Source organism: Ambystoma mexicanum, chromosome 12 (assembly GCF_040938575.1).
Source record: "Ambystoma mexicanum isolate Mex_15411 chromosome 12, UKY_AmexF1_1, whole genome shotgun sequence".
NCBI lineage: Eukaryota > Metazoa > Chordata > Amphibia > Caudata > Ambystomatidae > Ambystoma > Ambystoma mexicanum.
Window position 1 is genome coordinate 228,206,276 of NC_090936.1, and position 25,724 is coordinate 228,231,999.

The 25,724-nt window shown below is 48.2% G+C and overlaps 1 protein-coding gene across 2 annotated transcripts in view; it reads left to right on the plus strand.

Moving 5' to 3' along the window:
• LOC138513465 (CD9 antigen-like) overlaps positions 1–25,724 on the plus strand; it is a 314,801-nt gene that overhangs the window by 170,300 nt on the left and 118,777 nt on the right. For both annotated transcript variants that reach the window (XM_069628336.1, XM_069628337.1), the window contains exon 3: positions 24,671–24,768. In XM_069628336.1, coding sequence (XP_069484437.1) covers positions 24,671–24,768 — 98 coding nt within the window. The remainder of the gene's footprint in view (positions 1–24,670; positions 24,769–25,724) is intronic.

Consider the following 25,724-nt stretch of genomic DNA (forward strand, 5'->3'; position numbering starts at 1 on the left):
TTTAATTGAGTCTGAACATCGAACATTGCATTCGAAGTGCCTTCCAGTGGTTTGCTACAGTTATAATAAACATGTCAACCAGGTCTGCCTTCAGCCACTGTGTTTAGAAGTCCTACAACTCTCCTTAACTGAAGTCCTGTAAAAACAAACATTGGCAAAGCCAACCGCTTGGCTTGTGTTAAAGTAGTAGGCGTTTGCGAGGCACTGCTATGCCCCGGTACTTGTAACATTTTGCACCTACCATCAATGGTCAGTTAATACCACAATGGCAGTGTGCCTGGTCAGTGCCTTTCCCAAGCCTACACAAAACCCCAAATTGTTGGCATTGCCAATGCTTGTAGAAGGATCGCAGTAGCAACTTTTCTAAACAAATAAACAGCATCAGTTGGATGGTTTTTTTAACCATTTACTCCCTGGTTTTGTCCTAGTTTTCGCAACATCACAGGAGCAATTAGAATTGCTTTCATAATCGAACTCTTAATGTTTAAAGAACTGTATCCAATTTACGAAACCTTAAGGTCCTGAATGTCCAGTTGGAATGCAAACAGGTATCCTGGTATTTAAATGACACATTTAATACTGCTCAAAAGTATAAAGCTACAACTCACTTATTAGAACGGCACAATTTAGATTAAAAGCCCATAGGTCACACATCTATTGCTCAAGATATTTTCATAAAGGAACAGTTTGCCAAAGTTATCCTAACCCTGAGGCCAAGCCCGCTTACAGGGCCCATGCACGTTTCCCAATTGAGGTACTTTTTTGGTCCACAGCCTGTTAAAGCTGGTCATTGCCTCTTCTGCTTCCTGCCCCGCTTGGAACCTATTGGCCACTCCCTAAGGTCTTGTGTAAAATTAAAATCTTTGCAGATCACTGCCACCACAGAGCGAGCTAAGGCATGCGCGATCAAAGCTCTGCAGTCTCCAGTCCGGCAGCTAAGTGGAGGGGATGGGGAGGGGAATCGGCTCATTTTAGGGAGTGGGGGGTAACGGGGAGAGGCTCCCTGTTGCCTCCCACATTGAAGAAAAAAAGGGTGCCACCCGAAGGAAGGGCTTTGGGTGGCTGGGACAGCGGGCGGGGGTTGTGTATTCTCCCTCGCTGTTTAAGCCACCTGATGGGCTGAGCGCCCTTCCCTGGCAGCGAATAGTCTTAACCATTTTCTTCTGCTTGCAAAATTCCATACAACGTAGTACTGTTTCTATGCACTCATTTTCTTTTTCCACGCGGAGTGCTCCTGAACAAAATCGAGACCCACCCTCAGAAAATCACATGACTGGTAGAGGACTCCATTGATATTAATGGTAGGTTGCACCTGCAGCTGGCCTATACTCCTCTCCCATCCAACTCATTCCTGAATGCAGTCTCATGAACTGTAACACCAGGAATTCCATTTTACAAGTTCTTTCTTCGTTATTCTTCTCATATTTCGGAATTCGGACTGCTTTTTCAGTTGACATGGAAAGAATAATTATTCATCTTCATTTCTAGAAAGAATGTACTCTTCAACTAAACGTCTGCTTTTAGAGTTTGGGTTCGAAGTGCTTTTCAGTATCAAGCTCCTTCTAGATGGTTTGATTAGATTCATCAAATTAAAAAGTGTGTTTCAGCCTGTATTACGTTTGTCCCTTGAATGTGTGGAGTAATTTGTGCAATAGGAAAGCCAAACTATTTGAGAGTCGCGGTTTCTCATTTTTCTGTAAGTGAATCACGGAACTCGATGGGCTCTTTGTATATTTGCTGGTAAATCGATTCGACTGGCTGGGCAAACAAAGTTGGTTTTTAGTAATCTAGCAGCAAATTAAGCAGTAATGTGTCAGTGAGCCATGTTCTGTCAGCTATGGGACCCCTGCTATTTTTAACTTGTTTCTTCGATTTCTATTCTCCAGCTTCTCACTCTAAGGCTAACGCTCACCAGTCTGGTTTTTTTCCCACATGCCTCCATCTACAATAGGTCGTTGGATCATTCTCTATTAACTTCAGGTGTTCCATGTTTCCTAGCCATGTGCTGTAGGTCCTCTAGATGGCTCCCCATCTTGTTTAAGCAGGTGCTGATTTTAAATGCCCTTCAGTTTTCCCAGGAGTGTCTTATCAGCCTTTCATAAGAGTACCCACAATATTGCATCCTCTGATCTTTCCAGATGCTCGAGAAAAGATGCTGGAATCTTGTATTTTTTCTGTTGGCGTTCATATGTGGCATTCTTGTGTCATTTTGAGTATATACACGCCTGCAGATTGTTTAATGCCTAATCTCAATCTGAATTTGTTGAATCAAACTCTTGAGACTGAAAGGAATTCAAATTGTGCAGATGTAACCACGGCATACATGTGAAGGCTGTTGAAATGCTTTGATTCTGCAAGCTGATTCGAACACCTGGCAGAACTGTAGCTTTTGCCCCTCTATACTTCGGTTTCACACCTGATAACAATAGACGTGAAAGCAGGGATTGATCTAATTGTCATCATCCGATTACCCCTTGGCTTTCTATCTGGCTCACTAATCCAATAGCTTCAACTAAGGGTGATCTAATCCTTGATTCTGCAGCTAAAAATTTAGTACTGAATGAATAAGTAGTTTCTACTGCACATGGGGTGAGGGAAAGGTTACTGCAATGTTGTGGTTTGTTTAAATCTACTAAACCTGTCACATAAACGGACTATGAGTTGCTGCAACATATTTGCTTGTTCTGCTGCTCAATCAAATCTGGGTTTGACTCTGTTCCACCAGACCTGCTTGCATCCATTAATATAATATTTGTGGCATCCAAATCTGGATCGAATTCTTTTTTTCACTTTTGCTTAAGTTTGCTTTTTCAAACACTTGTGCAAATCTCTCTGTAGCCAAAATCAATCGGGTAGGCTTCCTTTAAAGTCTTGTCACAATATGATGTTTACAGTTTACAGTTTTTCTTTTGGACGGGTCAGCAGAGTCAGACCCAGTTCTGAAACTCAACCATCCAACCTGCACTGTTCTGATGCTCCACACAACAGCTTTCCTACTATAGTATGTTGACGCAGTGACCATATGGGGCTGAAAGAACCAGGCTCTAGTTGGTAAGATGAGCCATTGTCTCACTCTTGGCATTTTTACTGTTAGATATTTTTGCCAAAGACCTGTCTGTGACAAGACTTAGGAAAACCCACTTAGGGTGAACAGGGTTACACCTCTTGGGTTTGGCCCAAACAACCCAAAGGTATAGTAAAATGGCAAGCAGCCAGACTTGGTATAAGGAGGGGGGAGAGCTGTAGTTCGATACAAAGACCTCAGAGCACACCTTGGTTCAAGAAAACAGTTGCACACTACAGAGTTATATCAAAATAGACTTTTATTTTCTAAGGCACACTGTTGTAATTCCAAGTTCAGGTAAGTACTATAAAACGTATGTACAGAATAAGATCACTGGCAATATTCTTCCAATAGATGAACCATAGATGTTCATTGGTAAATGCATTGAGAATAGCAAATCGCATAATAAACCAGCCTGAAACATAACATTTTGTAACTTTAAACCAACCCTGTCTTGAAAGTCTAACCCTACTTATTTTGAGTCTCTCATAGCTCAGATGGGTCACGGGGCTACCGAGGACCAGCAGTTGGCCAGGAAATGGCGGAAAGGGGGCAAAACTATTTTCAGAGTAGTAGGATCCAGCAAGCGTCCCTAAAGTTGCATATAAGCAAGGTTGGCAGTTTAAAAGTGGTTCAAGGAGATTGGATGACCCTCCTGAAAAGGGTGCCCCCGAGGACCAGTGCCAACTATGACGAACACAAAGGTTTGTCTTCCCGCCCCCACATGTAACTCTGTGGAGACTTGGAGGGTGCAACATGCAAGCTATCTGCAGCCCCCAGAGTCCCAGGTTCACACAAGCAATCCTCAGGTAAGTTACACCAGAGGTGAACAGTATCTTTGAGTGGAGAAGCTATTCGAGTGGGACGGTTCCAGCAAAGGGGTGCCAACAGACCCCGTCTCCTGTTCTTCGGTCCACCGACTTGGGAAAGTTGACTTTATGTGGATCTCACGACGGCACACAAGCAGAGGGATAGCCACCAGTGGATCCTTTCCTTATTGGCCTGGTGAAGCCTTCAGCCGGCTTGGTGGATTGATGGTTGCTGCTGTCAACTGTACTCCGTTTCTCTGTCACTGCCCCTGGTGAGGGGACTCTCTGGAGCTGGTTCGAGTTGTTGTAGACTCGGAAGGATGCCCTTGTGGCTGAAGGAGAAACTGCGCTAACTGAGACGTTGCACAACGATGCAGCACAGGGCCACATGTGTTGGGAGTTTGTAGGCTGTGGAGGTTGCAGCTCCTTAGGGGAGAGTGCAAATTGTAGGTTGTCTCGAGACTGGTTAGGTCCATCAGTGAGAGGAAGTTGTCGTTTTCTTCAGATCTTCTCTCTCGCTTGGAATGATGAGGTAGGGACAGCAGCAGTTACTCAACAGGTTCTGGCGGTCGTTAGAAAGGCTGGCAGCAGTGTTCTTAATCCTCATCTTCAGAATGGTCTTGTTCCAGTAGTCGACTGAGTTTCTGCTCCAGGACCTCTGGGTTTATGCAGGCGAGTGGCAGGAACACTGGCTGAGTTCACTAAACATGATCCATGTACCATTCACACCTGGTACTGGCTGTCCACTGGGCACAGCCAGCCTCCAAGTGGGAATTGGTTTCAGTCAGACATACTGCAGGACAAAGGACGGGAGTTTCGGTCACCGCCCCCACTTCTTGCCCTGCCAGTCACTCCAAGAACCTTCACAGGCTTTCCTTGAAGAGCCGGCCAAGGACAAAAGAGCCTTCCCGTTGCCCCCCAAATGATTGAAGGAATCGAAAAGAGCAAGTCCTCTTGTTCAGGGCTTTAAAAAGTTAGACCACCATTCTGGGTAAATGGTGTCCCTTGTGCCCCCTACGGCAGTCGCTAAGACAGCCTCTGATAAAAGTACGCAAAAGGTACACTGCCACCAGCCTGTACAGATTGACTTGTCACATTAACAAATTGTTACTGGAGAAACAGGAAAAGGGATACATTGTCTCCCCCCAGTACGCCACATAAGTTGGGGTGTGCTGATCCTGAAAAATAAAGCCCAAACATTATCCCCTTGTTCTAGTAACTGAAAGAGTCAGCCAGAAAATAAAATAAATGAAGGGAAGTTGTAGGAGCTTCCTACAGCACTTGCAGAGAAGGTGCTGTGTGGCTTCAGAAAAGGTAGATGCCAAATGTTGGAGGAAAGCATGACCCAAAACATCAAATCCAGTTGTCCAGTAAAAAGGGCTGGAGACTCGCAGAGAGTGGAGATTTCGTACAAGGAGAAATCTACTTTTACCATGCATGCCGTAGGTCCATACATACAGTTTTTTTATAATTTGTCCACAGTCTTGCATAAGTTTGTGCTGAAGAACTAAAACTGCCTGCTAACACCTAATTGTCTAAAGAAACTGGGAGAGGAGTACCTGAGCTTTGAAGTTGCAGGCAGTTGCAGTGTGCGCCCTGATCCCTGCGGGCTGCAGCACGTTATAAATAAATGGTAAGGTGGCCACTAAAGTTAAAAATCTTGGAATATATTTAGATGCCAATCCCTCCATGAGGCCATATGTCAATAGTGTAGTGGCCAGCTGGACCCATTATCTCAAATTGCTGTATCAAATTCAGCCCTTTTTTGTCTAAAGCCAGCTGTTCCATCATTTCTACAGCTGTCATCTGCTGTAAGTTTGATTATAGTGGCTGTCTTTTGGCTGGCTCGAGCTCTGATTACCTTGTTGAACCTCCAGACAATTCAGAATGGGGCTGTTCGTTTTATGTATGGTTTTGCTCGAATGGATCATGTGGTAAGTGCACATAGTGAGCTTCACTGGCTACCGGTGGTGTTTAGGATGCTCCCCATCACCGAGAAGTGCCTGTATGGGGGAGCACCAGCATACCTCAAGGACGGGGTTGGTTGTCTGCCTGTCTGTTGAGCGTTACTCTAACAATAGCTGCCAACTCTCTCTGCCCAGATTTCTATTGGAGCATTCTGGTAAACTTGCCTTTGACCATAAGGCACCGATGTGGAACTCTCTTCTGCCCGACTTGGCCATCTTGCCTTTCAAACGTGTCCTGAAGACTCATATTTTCAGATGCTATTATTCGGTTTGTTGAATAAGCACCATGATGCCCATGGGTTTGCTGGCGCTCTATATATATTGTCTCACTCTTGCCATCTTTACTATGCATGCGATGTGCCGAAGAACTAAAGCGGTCGGTGTGGCCTGGAACATCTCAAGTGGGAACCTAATAGACTGTCCTCAAAGTCGGGTGTATGGTAGCGCAAGCTCATAAATATTCAGCCGGTCAAGTGGCACAGCGAGTAGAGCGCTCGCTTTGACATCCGTGCAGAGCCTGCTAACGCAGGTTCGAATCCCGGCAGGGCCAAACTCAGCCCTTCATCCTTCCGAGGTAGATAAATGAGCACCACACACACCGTGGGTAATAATAAGCAGCGCTCAGATACCTGAGGGTTCGTAGCGCTATAGAAGTGCCAAATTATTATTATTCAGTATGCAGTCACTGACTTGCCAGGGCCCCACAGAAGTTATGACTGTCATCCATTGTGCCGGATGGGGTTTACTTCCGCGTTGGCGGCTTTGTCACAGTAGAGTGCATGGTTAGCTTCCTCTCTGTGCAGGTCTAGTTGTTGCGTCCTGATGGCCGCCCGGAAGTATAAATTCTGTGTACTTCCGGTTTACCGTTGCGTTGCAACCCCATTAGATTAGCGCTTCGCTCTCCTTTGGGTCAGACGCTGTTTTCCTCTTTCGGCTTTTTCTTTAGCCGACTCCTTTCGTACGCCTTTCTGGCGTCCTTTCCTCCTATCTTTTTGCCTCGCTGCCTTCTAACTTTTACTACGCTTTCCGCTTGGCCGCCGCTCTCTTCAGTGGCTTTCTTTCCCAATCTTTCTTTGTGGTTAGCCTTACCTCTACCTCAAGGATTGCCAGCCTCTCTACCATGTTCCACCTGCCGGTTACCTCTACCATCTCTGGACCACTTTCCAATCCTGGATCAACTTCGAGCAGATCAACAATACAGACAAAAGGGTTTTTTCTGCCGTTCGGCTTTTTCCCTTTAATTCCTGGCTGCTCGCGGGAACGAGGCCACAGGACTGCTGTTATAGCTAGCGGTCACTGTGGCTTCCTCTCGCGGCAGGCTCCCTCCACATAAAAAGGAAAAGGATTACCTGCATCGAAGGAACTTCAACCCAGAAGATTTGGATAACCTATCACCAGGTGAGGAGTGGGGAGGAAGGAGGGCGAGAACGTCCTAGTCAGGACACTACAGATGTGGCCATTCAGTGGCTTAACGGTGCTCCGTTTACTGATGGCGATACACAATCTGCTGCACACTGTAGATCCTGTCCAGAGCTCGCCACCCAACCAATATGTAACGGAAGTCCTGAAAACAAGGCATCATTAGTGCAACAAGGATGCCAGCAACATTCTGGGGATGAGGAAGAGGGCAAGCAGAGGATTGGCGCTAGCTTCCTTTCCATGCTACCTTTCCTTCCATTTCTCCCAAAAGACATTTTCTCTGTGATGCTTATCCCCAAACTCTTGACATCCAACCTTAATTTCTCAAGACTACCCGCAATTGGTGTGAAGTCTGCTGCTTGGATTGAGACTTGCAACCCTCCAGATTTTCAGACGTAGGTTATTTACAGTCTGGGAGTTTGCAGAGTTGTTGAAGTTACACGAGACAGAAAGGCAAGACTCCTATTTACATTCACAGCTCACCAATTCAAACCTCTGCTGGCATAGGGCTCTGGGAGGCCAATCTTACTGGATCTACAAAGATTTCACATACTAGTCTGAACCGAACACAGTAAAGAGGGCGAACAGTGAGGCTTACATTTAGGGGATTGGTGGATTGATGTAAAGCGCAATTAAAATATACAAGTTTGTAAAGCTGTAGTTTCTCCACCTAATTAATGATATAAATCTTGTTAAATAATTTAAGTAAAACACATATACACATACATTGTTTGTCCAGAATGACTTGCGTTACATTTTAGAATGTACAGTTTAAGTACAAATACTGTTAAAATGACCTAAAGTGTGGGACACTGCCTGGTATATCATAAGCCTTCTAATGGTTTAGGGCTACACCAATATTCCCTAACTAATCTGTGTCCCATCCTATGAACCAGGTCCACATCAAAGGTGGGCACCACCTATTTATGAAAGAACTGTTTACACTTGTGCTGCTGTTTTTTGCATTCACTAACTAGCTATTCTCCCATGTGGCAAGCATTGAGATTCTGAAGCACTGGTTTGTTTGACCCAAAATATTTAAAACTGTCTCCTTGATTGTGTAATGTATCTGATAGAACTGTCACTGGTTCCCAGGCGGAAACCTCCCCTCCTGCGGACCAAAGAAGGCAGAAGCTACCCGACGCCAAACAGGTGGGTGGCCATCTGCAGGAGGACCACATGAGAGGAGAAATGGGGTAGACTCCAGAGGAAGCACGTTATACCGCCCCTTCTTTAAGTGCTAATGACATCTATTCTCTTGCTAATCTGTGTATGGCATATTGTAATGACAGAAGCAGCCAAAATGAAAGAAAAACTGGAAAACGGAGGCTATCCGTGAAAGATCACCCAGAACGCCTGGAAACAGGCGAATAACAATAGAGATGCCCTCCTAGAATATAGGGAACAGCGGACATAGAAAGAGACAAGTAAAAGACTTGTTTTTGTCAACCCATACAACCATCTCTCGAATGGAATCAAAAGAATCATTGGTAAAAACTGGCACCTGTTGGAGAATTGTGACCATCCAATTGCAAGACCTATTATTGCTTTTAATAGAAGTCGGAAATTAAAGAACATCTTACCAGAACATTACCACAACAATGGGGGTTCCCAATATTGACGGGACACACAGTGTGGAAACTGCCTATGCTGTCCCTCCACTTTTAAAAGTACAGCAGTAGACATTGGTATGCCGACCCCCGTTTCAACAGAAAAGCGTCACGAACTGCAGCTCCAATATGGTCATTTACACAGTCTGGTGCCCTTGTAAAAAAAATCTATGTGGGCAAAACTGATAGAAAAATCAAAATCCGGATTGGAGAACATAAAAGTTGCATAAGAAATAGGACTCGGAATGCACCCCTTGTGGACCATTGGATTGAGCATAACCATGCGGTGGAAGATATCGGCTGGACAGTCCTATACAAACAGAGGTCGGGTATGGACAGCAACAAAGATAAAAGAACCTTTTTGAAAAAAGAACAGCAGCTAATTTTTCTTACCAACAGTATGAATACAGGAATCAATGAGAAAATCGACTGGTGGATCTGAAATTTAGAGATCATCAATACGGCAATTGAGCCTCACAATCAGGGGGGTAACCTGACAAATGCAATATGGCACTAAAACACCAATGAAGTGGACATTGAAAAAGATCTTAAACCAAGCTTCATTTTTTCAAAATAACCATGGGCTTGACGAACGAACCTGAGCAGCATTAACACTCACTAACCAAAGATTTGAGTTGAGGCTCCACTGCGCATGCGTCCATCGCTAATACCAACGTAAAAACACCAGAGGTGCCGTAAAACGAATAGAAGCCAACCCGGAAGTGATTGACTGCCGAGAGAACGCGGACGATTCAGCCACGCTTGAACGCGGAATTCATACCCGACTAAAACGGTAAGAGAACTCACCAAGATATGTCCCTGACTGGATAGGAGTCTGGATGGGGGCGAAACCGCTCACCAGAAAGTGCATGACAATGCAGAACCTTTACGCTGCACGATAGCAACCTTCCCGTGTCAGCCGTAAAGGTATACAAATCACGAGTTCACCGGTTAATAAGGACTTAGGTCTTCAGGAATTAACTAACATGGCGCACGGGCGGGTGTTTCTGAGGGGTGTAAAATGACCAGGAACCCAGACCGTTAACTATAGCAACAAGGGATTAATGTGTATCCGTTTGGTCTTTCCCGTGCAGATGAAAACAAAACCGTGTTCTGAGTAAGAACGGCGATCAACGCACAACGGGTGTAGCTGGGAATGGCGCTTGATTACACATCGGCACTCTAAACCGCTTGGGCTGAAGGACATAGTGTGCTTGAATAGCATGCCCAGAGGGGATATTGGCCAAAGTGAGTTCCACGAATTGTAGGTTTTGCAGAATGCATCCCCATATAAACGACCCAACAACAACTGATTGTGTGGTCTCGCTTCTTTAGTGTTCTAAAGGCGGAGTCAGGTGGAACTAGCACTACACTAGCAATAGCCCAGTAGAAGGCGAGTGATTTCAGACGATCCCTAGAAGACCCTAGAAACGGAACCCGCCTCACCGGGTAAGCCGACTGGATAACGTGCACAATCTATACCATTTGATTAGATTGTTAAGCACCTAATGGACCTTTTCTCTTATACTTCTTTCTAATCCAGTGAAAGCTGATGCTCCGTACGAGTGAGATGACCCTCACTACATGGCCAAATCGTCAAAAGCAGTGGATTGACAGTCGATAAAACGGGTGAGTGGAAGTTGGTTTCATGTCCCATCAGCCAGTGTTGGAATTAAGTAGATCACGTCTCCACCCTGTAGATGCATCCCTAAAGCTCTGTCAAGAGTGTTAGCATGGGTGAAGCACTGATGGGTTCAAATTGTTTATACAAAAACAGGTACCTTTCTGACTCTTTACGGTTGTTGTTACTCCTTTAGACTGGAGATTGAACTGCTATCATTTTATTCTAGTTGTCTTATGAGTACAGTAGTTGGATAGGTCACTAATATGCCTATTCCTTGTCACTGCTCTCTGATAGGTGGTGATTACCTTACAGGTAGATGGACGGCAAGGGTACTACAAACCCTTAAGAAGAAGATACCACTAGAATCTCAACGCAAATTGTTGACATGACTTTGTAATAATCATTGTCTGTTTTTAGGTTATGGTGTTGATGGAATTGTTATGCATGTCTTACTAACCCTTCACTAAAAAGCCCCTGAAGAATTTCCGAGTATTAATTACATTTACATTGAAACGGAAAGAAACATGTCGGGCACCAGTTGTGTGTGTGTGTGTGTGTGTGTGTGTGTGTGTGTGGAATGAGAAGGTGACAGTGACTGAAGGAAAGAGTGAATGGAATGTGTTTCAGGAGTGCGAAATAAGGTATGGTCTGGTGTGATAAACAACACAGCACAATACACTCTAACGGTTAAAAATCAAAACTAATAATTGAATTACCAATGGAAAGGGTCTAAGCTTGTGCATATACTGCTGTTAACGTGATATTCAGACTACCAATACAGGAGACTTTATAAGCACTTTAACTTTGCACCAAAGGTGTGTTTTTAATATTTGCGTGTAAATGAATAATAAAATGTTTTTTTCTAAAATTCCATGTCTAAATAGTTTTTCTCTTGCCTACAATCTAATATGGTATGAGAATATAACCCACCCAGAGAATGCAGCGATGATGAGCACCAGCTCGGTTGTTGCAATTTATTAAGGGTCAATCCCTTCATGTTGAGGGTAGGCTGGTGCCACATACCCCTCTATATCTCTTTTTGTTGAAATAGGATATTGTAATGTAGAACATCATAATGAAGGTAATAGAATTACCCATACATAATCCAAATGAGATTACTGGGACTAGGAGTCCTCATTGAGTAAAGATGACTCAGACTGAAAATGATAATGTGCGCCAAGATGATAGAATGAGAATCCATATCGGACAGCTCTCGGGATGCTAGAAGGAAGCAGGCTGGCTGAGTAGAGGCAAGCCTGTGTACGCCGTCCAATGCATCAAGAGAAGAGGCTGTCCGCTGCAGCACCTTGACCAGAGATGGCTGATGGAAGGAGCCAGATGCGGAATGGTAGCCCATGGTGGACGCAAGACTGGTGGAAGTGGAAGACTACAAAGCCACCAAAAAAGCCAGTGAGCCTGTGCAAAAGGGTTAGGAAGCCGGGGTGCTTTGTCATCTACCGTGTACTGGAAAGGAGACCAAATAGAAACTCGGGAACAGGGTAATGGGAACCTTGGGACCATGTGTAAAGTTCCAAAACCTACGACCGAGACTGAGAAGCAGTAAACACTGAGAAGCCGTGTAGGATTGTAATGTGAGTTGAAGCTAAATTCAATATACCTGAGAGCATGAATAGAAGTGCATATTGTGACTTTGAAAGGCCTGACAAGGAAGTGTTGGGTTGGAGAGTAGCGAGCCGAGGACAAGAAATGGACATTAAATCTACCATTCATTTGAAGAGAAAGTCCCTTGGAATACTAAGAATTGTGTTGCAGTGTATACCAGGAACCGAATGGAGAAAAATGATAAACTGTGTATTAAGTAAAATAAAGGGAAGACCCATACCCCTTCAAAGCAAAGAACATTACAATGATAATAAATGGGAAGGGGAAGATCCCTGAAAGTGTTGAAGTTCTTTGTACCACTCTTCTACAAGAAAATCCAAATTCTCCAGCATTGGATCTTTCATGGATTCACATACATTTTTTGGTATCGAGAGCTACGATGGCATCGGCTCAGAAGTCTCTTTTTCGGCCTTGTGCTACCTGTGGCTTGAAGTTGTACGAGGGCGACGGCCATATGGATTGCCCATCACTCGGCAGACGTTTACAAGATTTGTCAGAGGTACTCGCAAAAGACTGAAGGTCTGCAATCAGCGGCTTATTTGTTGGCTCAATGAGGGCGCGCACCCGGCTTCAGAGGTGGGGTAGGTCTTCAGTCTGTCTTCGGAGCGGGCGGTGAAGTCCACGGAACATCGCCTCAGCGTCGGCCGAGCCTCTAGTGAAGAAACACTTTCCTGCTTTGCCAGCGTCAGAGGTGGACAAGAGCATTGTCTTCATCTAGCAAGCCGCATCGAAGGGTGCGAGTGCCTCTTCATCCAAGCATGGTTGGTCGGACCATTCCCGGGGGTTTGGTGGTAGGCCCGAGAAGTCGACTGCACAGGAGAAAGGCTTGGCCAAGCTGAAGGAATAGTCATCGAAGCGCTCGCCATCCGGCGACCATTACTGGTCGTCGTCCAGCCGGAAGTCTTCCAAACAATGGTCCAGTTCGTCCAAGAAAGCCAGGTCTCTGGTGAAGTCGTCGTCGAAGGAAGTGGTTCCGTCAACAACCTCTTCGATGGTTGGGCTGCAGTCTACGATTCCATCGACAGTGGTGTTTTAGGCGCCGGCCACGACAGTGATTGACGGTGGATCAATGCTGTTCTCGTCCATGCGTGGGGTCACAGAAGGATTGTTGTCAACGAGCGGGGTGTGGCAGTCCGCTGCATTTGATTCTCTTCTCCTGGACCACATTCTGCACCTGGATCCGACCACTTTTTTGGTTTCATCGGAGGTTCAAGATGACCAGGAACTGATGCTGGGCCCGTCGGCTTTGGGTCTACAAAGCGTGGGGCCTTTGACGTCAAGTGGACTGGGAGCTGGTCCGGCCAGTTATCCGCTGGTTAACCCGCAGTCTCTTTTGTCATTACAAGTCCTGTCTGTGCTTCAGTTGTTGTTTGGGCAGCTGGATGCGAGGTTGTCTCCTCCGAATGTGAATCCAGCGGTCCAAGTACGTGGAAGTCTCTTCCGGCACGGTTGCCTGTGCTGTTGCCGATGGGAGAAGGCTGTCCACTGTTGCATTCAGAAGAAGGCGAGCGACCACAGTCTGAGCCAGAGTGTTCCACAGGACACGTTGTCTACTGCTTCGTCTTTTCCGATGAGGGACGATGCGTGGGACATGGTCGTTGCGGTGGGGCCACCCCAGAGTCTGGCGCAACCCTCTCCCCCAGATGATATTGGGGCGTTCAACGCCATGATGTCTAAGAGTGTGGAATTTGGTCTGGCTCCAGAAGAGGAGCAGAAGGACTGCTTCCTATTTGATCACATGGGGAAGAGGAAGAAGTCGGTCTTCTCCGTGCCTATTCTTGATCATGTGTGGCAGGAGGGCCTGCGCACGATGCGCCATCCATTTTCGGAGCCGGCTGTCAAAGGCCGTGTTAAATTTCAAAGCGCTGGAGTCTTCCCCAAAATGCTTGGTGTCACAGCCCACGCTGTGGTGTTGGCGGCGGCCAGCAGGAAGGCAGGAGTGAACACAAGTGTGTGACGCCCCTGACAGTGAGGCCAGGAGGCAGGATGACTTTGGGAAGAAGGTTTTGTCGGTTGTGGCGACGACTGTCAAGGCGGCGAATTGCCTGGCGGTCATGGCTCGATATTACTGCGAAATGTGGCCCCAATTCTAGAACATTTGCTGCTGCAGCACCGCAAAGATGACATGCTGTTGGTGCGTGAGGGTGAGGAGGCCTCCAGCCACAGCATAAATATTGCTGTGGACCTGGCAGAGTCAGGATTTAAACAAATGAAAAATGGGGTGGTGCTGCGATGCCAGGCCTGGTTAAAATGCACCGACTTTCGGACGTAAGTTCAATATAAAGTCAGACCTGCCCTGTGAAGGGGAGCACTTGTTTGGTGAAAAAAGCGATGAAGCCCTTAAGGGTATGAAGAGGACACGGAAATGGCTAAGTACTTAGGAGCCTTACAGAGTGGGCGCTCTTTTTGCCAGTTTCGGGGGGCTTCAGGTAATGCCCGGTTTGCTTCCTACAGGGACCGTGGATACAGTCAATCCAGTTACTCCTCGCAAGGGTATTGATGGTCCGCCCAGTCCGCGCAGAGAAATCAAGACTTCAGGCTCAGCGAAAACGGGGTTCGCGGTCCTCTATATCTAAAGGGAGGCCAGCTAAACCACAGCAATGACAGCATCATGGGAAATCTGCTATGGGGAAGGGTGGCGATGCACGTGGACGAGCAAAATAACATTGGATCGTTGGGTGTTGGACACTTTGCGTCTAAGCCACTCGTGGAGTTGGTGCCCCCGGTTCCTATACCACCGGTGTATGTCTTACAGCCGCATCTTCACATCCTGCGGCAGGAGGTGGTTCTCATGCTGGAGAAAGGGGCTATAGAAACGGTGCTAGTGGCAGAGTGCCAAGGGGTTCATTCACGATACTTTGTGGTGAAGAAGCCCAACAGCAAGTGGAGGCCCGTTCTAGATCTTCGGCCTTTGAACAAGACTCTGCAACACCTGAAGTTCAAGATGCTCACTCTTCAGGTGGTCATCCGGTCGGTGCAGCCGGGCGAGTTTCTGGCTTCGTTAGATATACATGATGCAGTTTCGGGTCCTCCCATTTGGCTTAAAGTAGTCTCCCAGGACCTTCACGAAGTGTTTGGCACCAGTGGCATCGTTCCTCCGATGTGAAAGTCATCATGTATACCCCTACCTGGATGATTGGTTGGTAAGGGGTTCGTCAACGGAGAGGGCACAAGAGTCTTGTGGCAACCATGCAGGTTTTGCAACGGCTGGAATTCGCCATCCACTTTCGAAAAGTCTTTTTTGACGGCCGTCCAAGGAGTTGGTGTTTCTGGGGGCAGAGTTTCTCACCCGGCACAATCTGGTGAGGCCCTCAAGCAAGCGTGTCAAGAAGTTGCAGGTGAGAGCTGGCGAGGCGAAAGAGCAGAGTGGTTTTGGTCCGAAGTTTCATGTCGCTGTTGGGGCCATGGCTTCATGTATCCTGCTTCTGCCAAATTGTTGGCTCGTCATGGAACCGGTGCAAGAGTTCCTGGCATACCGATGGGCACAGAGTCGCGGGTTATGGTCGGACAAGTTGGTGGTCAACAGAAGTCTGGTAGAATCTCTTCGCTGGTGGACGTGCACGGCCAATCTGGTGTGGGGCATGCCGTGGCTGGAACCAGAGTTCCAGTTTACGATTGTGGCAGACACCTCTCAGACAGGATGTGGAGGGGCTCATCTCGACTGGTCTACGGTGCGGGGACGGTGGAGTTTGTTCCACATCAATGTGCTCAAGTTGAGAGCGGTCCACTGGGCCTTCAAATCGTTTCTGCCTCGCATACGCGGATCAGTGGTGAGGGTGTTGACAATACCACCACAATGTTTTATCTATGAAAAAACACTGGGGCACACATTCCAGGGTCCTCAGAAAGGAGGCGAAGGACGTTTGGCATTGGGCTCTGGCTCAGGAGATCAGCATTGTGGCCCATAATCTACCGGGGGTGTTGAATGTTTATGCAGACTCACTCAGCAGGGATGCAGGTCATCTGCACGAGTGGAGGCTGAACGAGCAGCAGGTATCCATGATCTTAAGGCTATGGGGACAGCCTCCGTTGGATCTGTTCTCAACGGTGGAAAACAAGCGGTGTCAGGAGTTCGCCAGCAGGGGGGCTCAGCCAGAGTCTCTGGGGGATGCGTTTTCATTCCTGTGGACGGGCCAGTTTGCATATGCATTTCACCCGTTTCCGCTCATTCGGCAGACCCTCCAGTGGATCCAGAGATACCAATGCTGTGTGATTCTGGTGGCCACGTTCTGGCCCAGGCAAACGTGGTTCTCTGATCTCCTTCATATGTCGCTGGAAGAGCTGATTCGTTTGGGGGCGGCTCCGGATCTCCTCTCTCAGGACGAGGGCAAGGTGTGGCATCACGATCTGGGTTCTCTCAGCTTGACGGCTTGGCTCCTGATCACTCATAGTTCGGACTTTGATATTTCCCGCGACTGTCGGCAGATTTTGGAAGCAGCAAGGGCAGAGTCTACCAATATCTCCTACGGACGTAAATGGAAAAAGGTTTTGCAAATGGTGCAAGGCCCACCCTGGAGATGACCCTTTGACCATTTCTCAGGCACAGGTTCTCCTGTACCTATTGCATTTGGTGGAAGGGGCCTGGCCATCCATTAAGGTCCATTTGGCGGCGATATCCAGGTTCACTAGGTGATGACATGTTGCTCCTCTGTTCAGTGATAGGTTAGTGAAACATTTTTTGAAAGGTTTGTTTCAAACTTGTCCTCCTATCCAGAGGTTTGTGTCGCTGTGCAGCCTTAATGTGGTACTTTTGGTTTTGATGAAACCGCCTTTTGAGGCTATGTCGACGACTCTGTTGAAGTTTCTATCGTGGAAGGTGGCTTTTCTGGTGGCAATTACTTCAGCCAGACGGATATCGGAGTTGCAGGCACTGGTCATCGACCCTCCATACTTGAGATTTCTGAAGGATAGGGTTGTTCTGGCCACTAACCCGCATTTTATCCCTAAAGTGCCGACGGCATTTCACAAACTCTTTTATTTCTTTACCCTTGTTTTTTGCTGCTGCATCCACACCTGCAGAAAGGGCCCTGCATTCTCTGGACTTTAGAGGGCTTTAAAATTTTATTTCAATCGCACTCGGGACTTCAGGAAGTCAAAGAAGCGGTTTGTGGCTTATGGTCCGTCCAACAAGCGACTATCTCCAAACAAGGACTCTCACGTTGGGTTTCCTCTAGTATCTCGTGCCACTCAAAAGCTGGAAAGCCTTTGAGGAGGGTTCCTATGCCTCACTCGACGAAATCCACAGCTTTGTCATCAGTGGCGTTCTCGTCTGGATTCTGCTGGTGGAGATCTGCCAAGCGGTCTCCTGGGCGGTGCCGCATACCTTCACCCGCAATTGTGGTCTGGGGCAGCAGCATGTGGATGATGTGCAGATGGGGCATGCGTTTCTGCAGCGCCTGTTCCAAGGTAAGCCCCGCAGCTTCGGGGTGTGTATTTTCTTTGAACTTTGTCACTTGATGGGTTGTTGACTCAAATATGTGATTAAGGGTTCATTATTGGTTTGCCTGTTGCACTCAGCCACATATATTGGTTGTACTGTTATGTAATCTATTCACAGCATGTGAATCCATGAAAGATCCAATGCTGGAGAAGGGAGTAGTTTCTTACCTGTAAGTCCATTTCGAGGGGATTGGGTCCTCTGACGTATTCCATATCTATGACCAGGTAATCACCACAGCTGTGCTGCTTCGGAAACTTTTTTCTGCGTCCTGCATCAATGATGTCTATGCGCCGTCGTCGAGGACCTCCTCGGATGTCATCCAATGTGATAAGTAGGATGCACGATGCCCGTAGCCTCAGTTCAGTTTTTTCCGCGAACGCCTCGACTCTTTAGAGTTCTGTTCTTCTCGGTTCTTCGAACCTGTTCGTTTTTGGTGAGAAAATCCTTCGTAAGAAGATGTCTTCTACTTCGTCTTCGACCCCGCGTCCGGGCTTCAAGAAGTGCGGGGAGTGTGGGTCCAAGATGTCGGTGACGGACTCTCACGACGCCTGCCTCTGGTGCCTAGTGGAGGCCCACGACACGGATGACTGTATCGACTGCCAGTCGCTCACGTCCAAAGCCTTACGGGAACGTAATAAGTTGTTGTCGGTAGGTCGGGTGTCCAAGCCCCGGAAGTCTAAGTCTGCGGGGCTTTCGACGGATGATTCGAGAGGTGACTCTCCGCGTCGTCATAAGTCTCGTGGTTCTCCTTCTAGGAGTCGGTCTCGCCACTCCTCGGCCTCTTCGAGGCATTCTCGGAAGCGCCAGCAGCGGTCGTCTTCCAGGTCCTCTTCTGAGGACTCTGCCTGGCACGTCGCTTTCCCCACCAGCCGTGCGACGCCGGAGGAATGAGCTTCCTTTGGGAAGAAAATGCTGGCAATTCTCGAGTCGCAGGGTACTAAGCCGTCCGCGCCCCCGAGTGGGGTCGGCCGTGAGAGGTCGAGAGACACCGCTCGCAAGAGTGGTCGGCACGAGTCACGGAAGAGGTCCCGTTCGGACAAGGGGACTCATTCTCGACGTACCCGTTCCAGGTCCCGGTCCTCGACGCGTTCGAGACCGTGTGCACCTATGATGTCTTCGAGGAAGACATCGACGCCTGAGGCGTCGAGGGCGTTGACAGGCTTTCTCGAGGCTCCGGCTCCGAGGAAGTCGTTGAAGCCGTCGACGCTCAGGTCGTCGAAGAACACGCTCGGAGCTCCGGCTTCGAGGACTGTGTCGATGCTGGCGGCGCTGCATCTGACGTCGATGCTCACTTACTCGACGCCGATCCTCTCGGCGCTGATGCCTGTTCTCTCGACGCCAGCGCCGATTCGCTCGACGCCTTTCGAGGTAGGGGTGTCGGAGGTGCCCCGTGGCACGGAGGAACCCCCTAGGAAGGCTTTGGTTATGAGCAAGCACTCTCGGGTGCCTTCTTTTCACCACCTGGAATATATTTCGGAGGTGGATGAGGATTCTGATGGCCTGGTTCCTAGTCAGGTTCCAGATGAGATGGTCTCGGGCCATAGTCAATTTGACGATTTGAGGCAGTCACTGCATGATGCCAGTGGACTGGACACCTCTCCGGAGGTGGAGTTTTGTAGGCCTGAGCCTGGCTCTCATGCCGATTCCTCGAACCGGCGACTTATGGCTAGGGTCTCCGAGTACTTGGGATGGTCTGTTCCCCCAGGGGAGTTTGTGCAGGATGATCTCACGGACATCCTTGATGTTGGTCCCCCCAACTGACCCGGTACTGCCGTTTCATATGGCTCTACAGAGAAGGGTGGCGGTGGCTTGGACTGCTCCGGAGAGTCTCCCGGCAGTGGGCAAGTCCTTGTCGCATAAATACCGTCCAGCCAGTAGCGACCCCTGCTACTTGACCAGGCACCCCACTCCGGAGAGTTTGGTGGTGCAGGCGGCCATGGCCCCGGCAAAGCAGGCGTCGTACCCTACCATCCCTCCTGATGGGGACGACAAACGTTTTGACGGCTGGGCGAAGAAAGTGTTTTCTTCTGGCGATATGGCGCTTCAGGCGGCCAACTCCATATGTGCCTTGTCTCGTTTCACACACACTCTGTGGAACTGTGTTTCATTAGCGGCTGATCATTCTCCCAAAGGGGACGAACGGGATGGTTTCCTTGCTATGGTCCAGGATGGTAAGGATGCCATGTGTGAGTCCATTCAGTCGGGTTTGGACATGGCTGAATGCGTCAGCAGGTCCATGGCGGCGAGCACCGTGATACGCAGGTTTGCTTGGTTGCGGAAGTCGGGGTTTGCTCCTCAACATGCCCTTTGGCGGTGAACACCTTTTTGGCAGCAAGGCTGACGAGAGCCTTGAGAGGTTGCAGACCTCCAAAGCTGCAGCGATGTCGTTGGGCGCTGCAGTTCGCCAACCTCCGCCTTTTCGTCCTAGGGGACAGCAATGGAGGGGTGGTTCCTTTCGCTATTACTCGTCCTTCAGCAAAGCGAGAGGAGCTGGCAGTCAAAGAGGCCAACTCGGGGGTTCCAGAGGTGGACGACAGGGTACCCGTGGTGCCAAGGCCGCTCGGGCAGTTGCCTCTTTGCCCTCAGGTAACGCCGCAGCCGCTACCACTCAGTCATGAGGCCATGTTCCATCGTTCGCCGGTTGGGGGAAGGCTGGCGCAGCATCTTGTAGAGTGGCGTCCCATTACTTCAGATGTGTGGGTTCTGGAGATCATAACCCACGGCTACTGTCTTTCCTTTCAGCAGAGGCCTCACGACAATCCACCAGGGATCCTCTCTTTGAAGAGTCCAGATCCGCTCCTTGTGCAGGAAATTCAAGCCCTGCTGGAGAAAGGCGCCATAGAACTGGTGCCTGTAGCGAAGAGGAACAAGGGATGGTATTCCCCTTATTTTTTGATTTCGAAGAAAGACTGGGGATTGAGACCCATCATGGACTTGCGCGGTTTGAACAAACTCCTCAGGAAGGACAAGTTCAAGATGGTTACTCTCAAGTCCTCCAGGCCCTTCAGCTTCAGGACTGGTTGGGGTGTCTCTACCTCAAGGATGCTTACTTCCATGTGCCGATCCATCCCAAGCACAAGAAGTACCTGAGGTTCGCCGTTGGCGACTCGCACTTTCAGTTTCGGGTCCTGCCGGTCGGATTGACCGCCGCCCCGAGGGTTTTCACCAAGCTCATGGTGGTGGTGGCAGCGCATCTCAGGCAAGGGGGATTCACATCTACCCCTACCTGGACGATTGGTTGATCAGGGGGAGCTCTCCCGAGCAAGTCCTGGATCATCTGTCCGTCACCTGCCACTCCCTTCACAGGCTGGGCTTCTCCCTCAATTTAAAGAAGTCCCATTTGACGCCAACACAGCGGCTCCAGTACATCAGAGCAGTGCTCGACACTTCCCTGGGGCAGTGTTTTCCTCCCCAGGTGAGGGCTCTTCACATTCAGCAGATGGTGCACAAGTTTCAGCATGCCCAGACGCTCCCAGCGTTCGAGTTCTTGAGGTTGCTCGGCCTCATGGCATCCTGCATTCTTCTAGTGCCAGAGGCTCGCCTGCGGATGAGATCTTTGCAGTGGGCACTCAAAATGCAATGGTCGCAGTCCTCCGGCAGGATGTCGGACCCGGTTCAGGTGCCGCCCTCGGTCGCCCAGGACCTTCTGTGGTGGGCTGTCGAAGGCAACTTGATGAAGGGGGCTCCGTTTTGGCTTCCCTGGCCGGAGGTGACGATTGTGACGGATGCATCCCTCACGGGATGGGGAGCTCATGCCAACGAGCTGACGGTCAGCGGTCGTTGGTCTCCGTCGGAGTCCAGACTCCATATCAATCTGTTGGAGCTGAGGGCCGTCAGGCTAGCCCTGAAGGCTTTTCTGCCGACTGTGCGAGGAAAGAATGTCCTGATCCTGACGAACAACACAGTGGCCATGCACTACCTCAACAAAAAGGGGGGGGGGGGGGGCAGGGTCACTTCCTCTGTGCAGGGAGGCGATGCAGCTCGAGTTCTGGGCCATCCAGCAGGAAGTTTCGATCTCGGCAGTTCATCTGACCGGAGACGAAAACGTGACGGCGGGCGCTCTGAGCAGGCAGAGCACGATCTCTCACGAGTGGGAGTTGGCCTCAAGAGATTCTCCTGGAGATCTTTGCCCTTTGGGGGACCCCTCAAGTGGATCTCTTCGCCTCCAGTGTCAACCGGAAGTGCGAGAGGTTCTGCTCGCGGGAATTTCCTCCAAAAGGAGCCTTAGGAGACGCGTTCATGGTGGAGTCGTCATTCCCACTGCTGTACGCGTTTCCTCCAGTCCCGGTCATCCCGCAAGTGCTACGGAGGTTACGGATGTTCGGTTCCCGGATGATCCTCAATGCTCCGGCGTGGGCTCGGAGGACGTGGTACCCGGACCTTCTCGATGTGTCCATCTGCCCTCCACATCTTCTTCCCTACCGAGCCGATCTGCTCTCACGGGAGGGGGGTCAGGTTCTCCATCCAGAGGTCGGATCCCTCAACCTTCACGCTTGGCTTCTGAAAGGTTGAGATATAAGGATTGGGACCTCCCTGAAGACGTGATGGAGGTGTTGCTCTCGGCCCGACGGCCAGCAACAAAGTCTCTGTACCGTTGGCGTAAGTTCTGCGACTGGTGCAGAGTTCAGAATGTGGATCCTTTTGCATGTGACATCCCCATGGTTCTGTCCTTTTTACTTTCTTTGGCCCACAGGGGCTTGCAAGTGGGTACCGTGGCGCTGTCCATCTTTAAGCGCTCGTCTGAAGAGTGTTCGTACTTTAAAATCCCTTTTGATTTCACAGTTTCTGAAAGGGCTCACTAATGTGTTCCCTCTGTCGCCTTTCCTGGTGCCCGGTTGGGACTTGAACCTTGTTCTTAAGTTTCTTATGGGTGCTCCGTTTGAGCCTTTACATTCTTGCCCTTTGAGGCTGTTGACTCTGAAAACTGTGTTTTTAGTTGCGGTTACTTCTGCTCATAGAGTGAGTTACAGGCACTTTCAGTTAAGCCTCCCTTCACTGTTTTCCATAAGGACAGGGTTGTCCTTAGAGTTCGTCCTTCTTTTCTTCCGAAGGTAGTGACGGAATTTCATTTGGCCCAGAAGGTTGTTCTTCCGGCATTCTATCCGCCTCCGCACCCTGGTAAGGAAGAGGAGAGGCTCCATAGGCTTTATCCTAGGAGAGCTTTAAGCTTTTATGTTTCACGCATGTCCCAGGTCAGAGTGGACGATCAGCTCTTTATTGGTTACGCTGGAAAGCGTTTGGGACAAGCTGTGACGAAACAGACTTTGTCTCGCTGGATTATTTTGGCCATCTCGGAGTGTTATCGCTTGGCGGGTAAGGACCCACCGGCTGGCTTGCGGGCCCATTCTACCAGGGGTGTGGCTGCATCTACTGCCCTGCAGAGGGGTGTTCCTATTGGCAACATCTGTGATGCAGCCACCTGGGCTTCAGTACATACATTTGTACGTCACTATTCCCTCGATTCCATCCGAGGACAGGATCTGGCCTTTGGCAAGGCGGTCCTTTGCTCCGCTATTTGATTGGCAATTCTAAATTTTAATTCTAAATTATTTCCCTCCTCCTTGCTCTGGTACTGCTTTGGGAGTCTGTCATAGATATGGAATACGTCGGAGGACCCAATCCCCTCGAACAAGTTACTTTCTTACCTGGTAACGTTCTTTCGATGGGATGGTCCGACGACGTATTCCATATCGCTCCCTCCCTGCCTCCCCCGCTGCAGAATTTCTTTTGCGATTGCAGCTTACGTTCCGCAAGGCTTTGTGTCTGACTGGCAGTAGACTAATGTCACACGTTCTGGGCGAAAAAACTACAACTGGGGGTACGGGCGTCGTGCGTCCTACTTATCACATCGGATGACGTCGGACGTCGGAGGAGGTCCTCGACGACGGCGCATCGACGCAGGACGCAGACGCCGAAAAAAGTTTCCGAAGCAGTACAGCTGTGGTGATTGCCTGTCATAGATATGGAATACGTTGTCGGACCATCCCATCGAAAGAACGTTACCAGGTAAGAAAGTAACTTGTTCTTTTCCAGCGTTGGTATCTTTCATGGATTCACATGCGCCCGCCAGCTGCTCCTGCAGGCAAACCTGGGTCGAGTTTCCACTACTTTGGAGGTTAAAATCCGAAGGGCAGCCGCGGGGGCTGGCTATTTATACCATACGTCCTATTGGTGCGGCCTAAAGCACCCAAAAATGACGTTGATAGGACACTGAAGTGTTGAAGTTTTCCATAGGAAAACGCTAAGTTAAAGTGACTGAGGTTTCCCAGTTTGACGGGGAATATTAAGAATCCATGAAAGATACCAACACTGGAGAAATGGAGTTACAGGTAAGAAACTACTCGCGCACTGGCAGGAGAGTATACCAGGTGAAGAGTGAAACCTAATTGTGAATCAAACGTTGACGAGAATTGCGGATGTGGAAGAGAGCCTCTCCTGAGGCAATTGCAACTTTGACTCATTTATTTGCATCTTTTTTGGAATCTCATTTGGACTGCTGGAAAACAGCTGCAGGTAACAGCTGAACGACTTCGCCCATTCTAGGTTTAGCATGTGATAGTCAGATTAGGGTTTTGGACACAGGACAGAGGCCTTTCTTCATGTTGGACATTCTGCCAGTACCCTTAGTTTTGTTGAGGCAGGGAAACGCCTAATAGTTGGAAAGAAAACATTTCATATAACCCCTTTCTTTTATAAAAATGAAGTCTTTCGCAACCAAAAAAATGTCTCTGACTCTTACTCTAGAATCCTCACACTTGGCAATAGTATTAAGTCTATGCTGCACTTTCAGCTTGCAGCTAGGACACCTAGGGCAGGTGGCAGGATTGCATGAAAGATTAACATGCAGAAGAAATGCAGATAATTTAATTGGCGGAGTAAGGGAAAAGGCTTAGCCGCATTGGCCTTGGCTGCCATTTTAAGGAAATCATTTTTAAGGTGATTCTGTGTAATTATCAAAGAATATTAATTCTTGGTTGCAAGAAAGTGTTATCAGACCTGTATAATCTAAATGGTCCATTATGTGGTTACGCCGAATAATGATATTTAAAGGTGACTATGTTATGATGTCTTAGTTTATGATATTAAAACAATTTCTCTTGTTTTGCATTTCCAGGAGTATACATTCTGATAGGTGCAGGTGCATTGATGATGCTGGTTGGTTTCTTGGGCTGCTGCGGTGCAATTCAGGAGTCTCAATGCATGCTTGGCTTGGTAAGTATGCTGTTCTTGTTGTATTTTTCAGGATGCAGAATTGTTAGTTTACTATTGTTCATTTTAAGTTCAATAGTTCAAAATGTTAATTTGATGAACTGCCTTCCACTATAGACTGATCATGTTGGGTGTTTGATGTGGGTGATGGGATATCGTTTTATAGATAAAATTCTCCTAAAATGTTCCCCATCAACCTTGAACTCAAACTACCAGTAAAAGTAAATAATCGATCATCCACTACACTGGTCATGATTGTGTTTTATGTTGAGAGCTTGAGACCCATTCATTCATTCTTCTATGGCACCATCTCGAAGTGAGCAAATGCAAGGTTGAGAGGTGACGACTCTGTACTTTAGCTGTCCCAAGGCAGAGCACATGGTCAGCAACTCTACAATTTGACTGGTCCAGGCGCACAGCATTGATTTATTACCTCTTAATATATGAAACTATCTCCCCATGGGCTTGCATGATTAACCCTCATTTCATTAGGGGCATAAAATAAATGCTTCAGGCAAGGATCATTTATATATTCAGATATTGATTGTTTGTCACACCAGAATATTGAGGAGGTTTTGAAAAAGGCATTCGGACCTGGACATCATAGGTATATGGAAAATCATTCTTTTTTTCATTTTTGACTAAAACTTTGGTTAAAGCTTTTGGTCTTTGCATATGTTAGTTACCTATGGAATTCTCCTTCATTTTTGGCTAGGGTTGACAATGATCAGTAACCAGTACATTCCTACAGGTTAAGACATTGATCGTGAAACGCAGAGCTCACATGACGCAATATATTCAATGGGCAGCATTTACTGTACTTAGACTCTACTCGCAAAGGCAACAAAAGCACCCCCGATTTTAACCATATGTATATGGCGGTGAGAACTGAAGGACTTCAATTTCAGAGATATTGATCAAAGCAAAGGAATGCAGTATTTTGAGGTATTTGGATATAA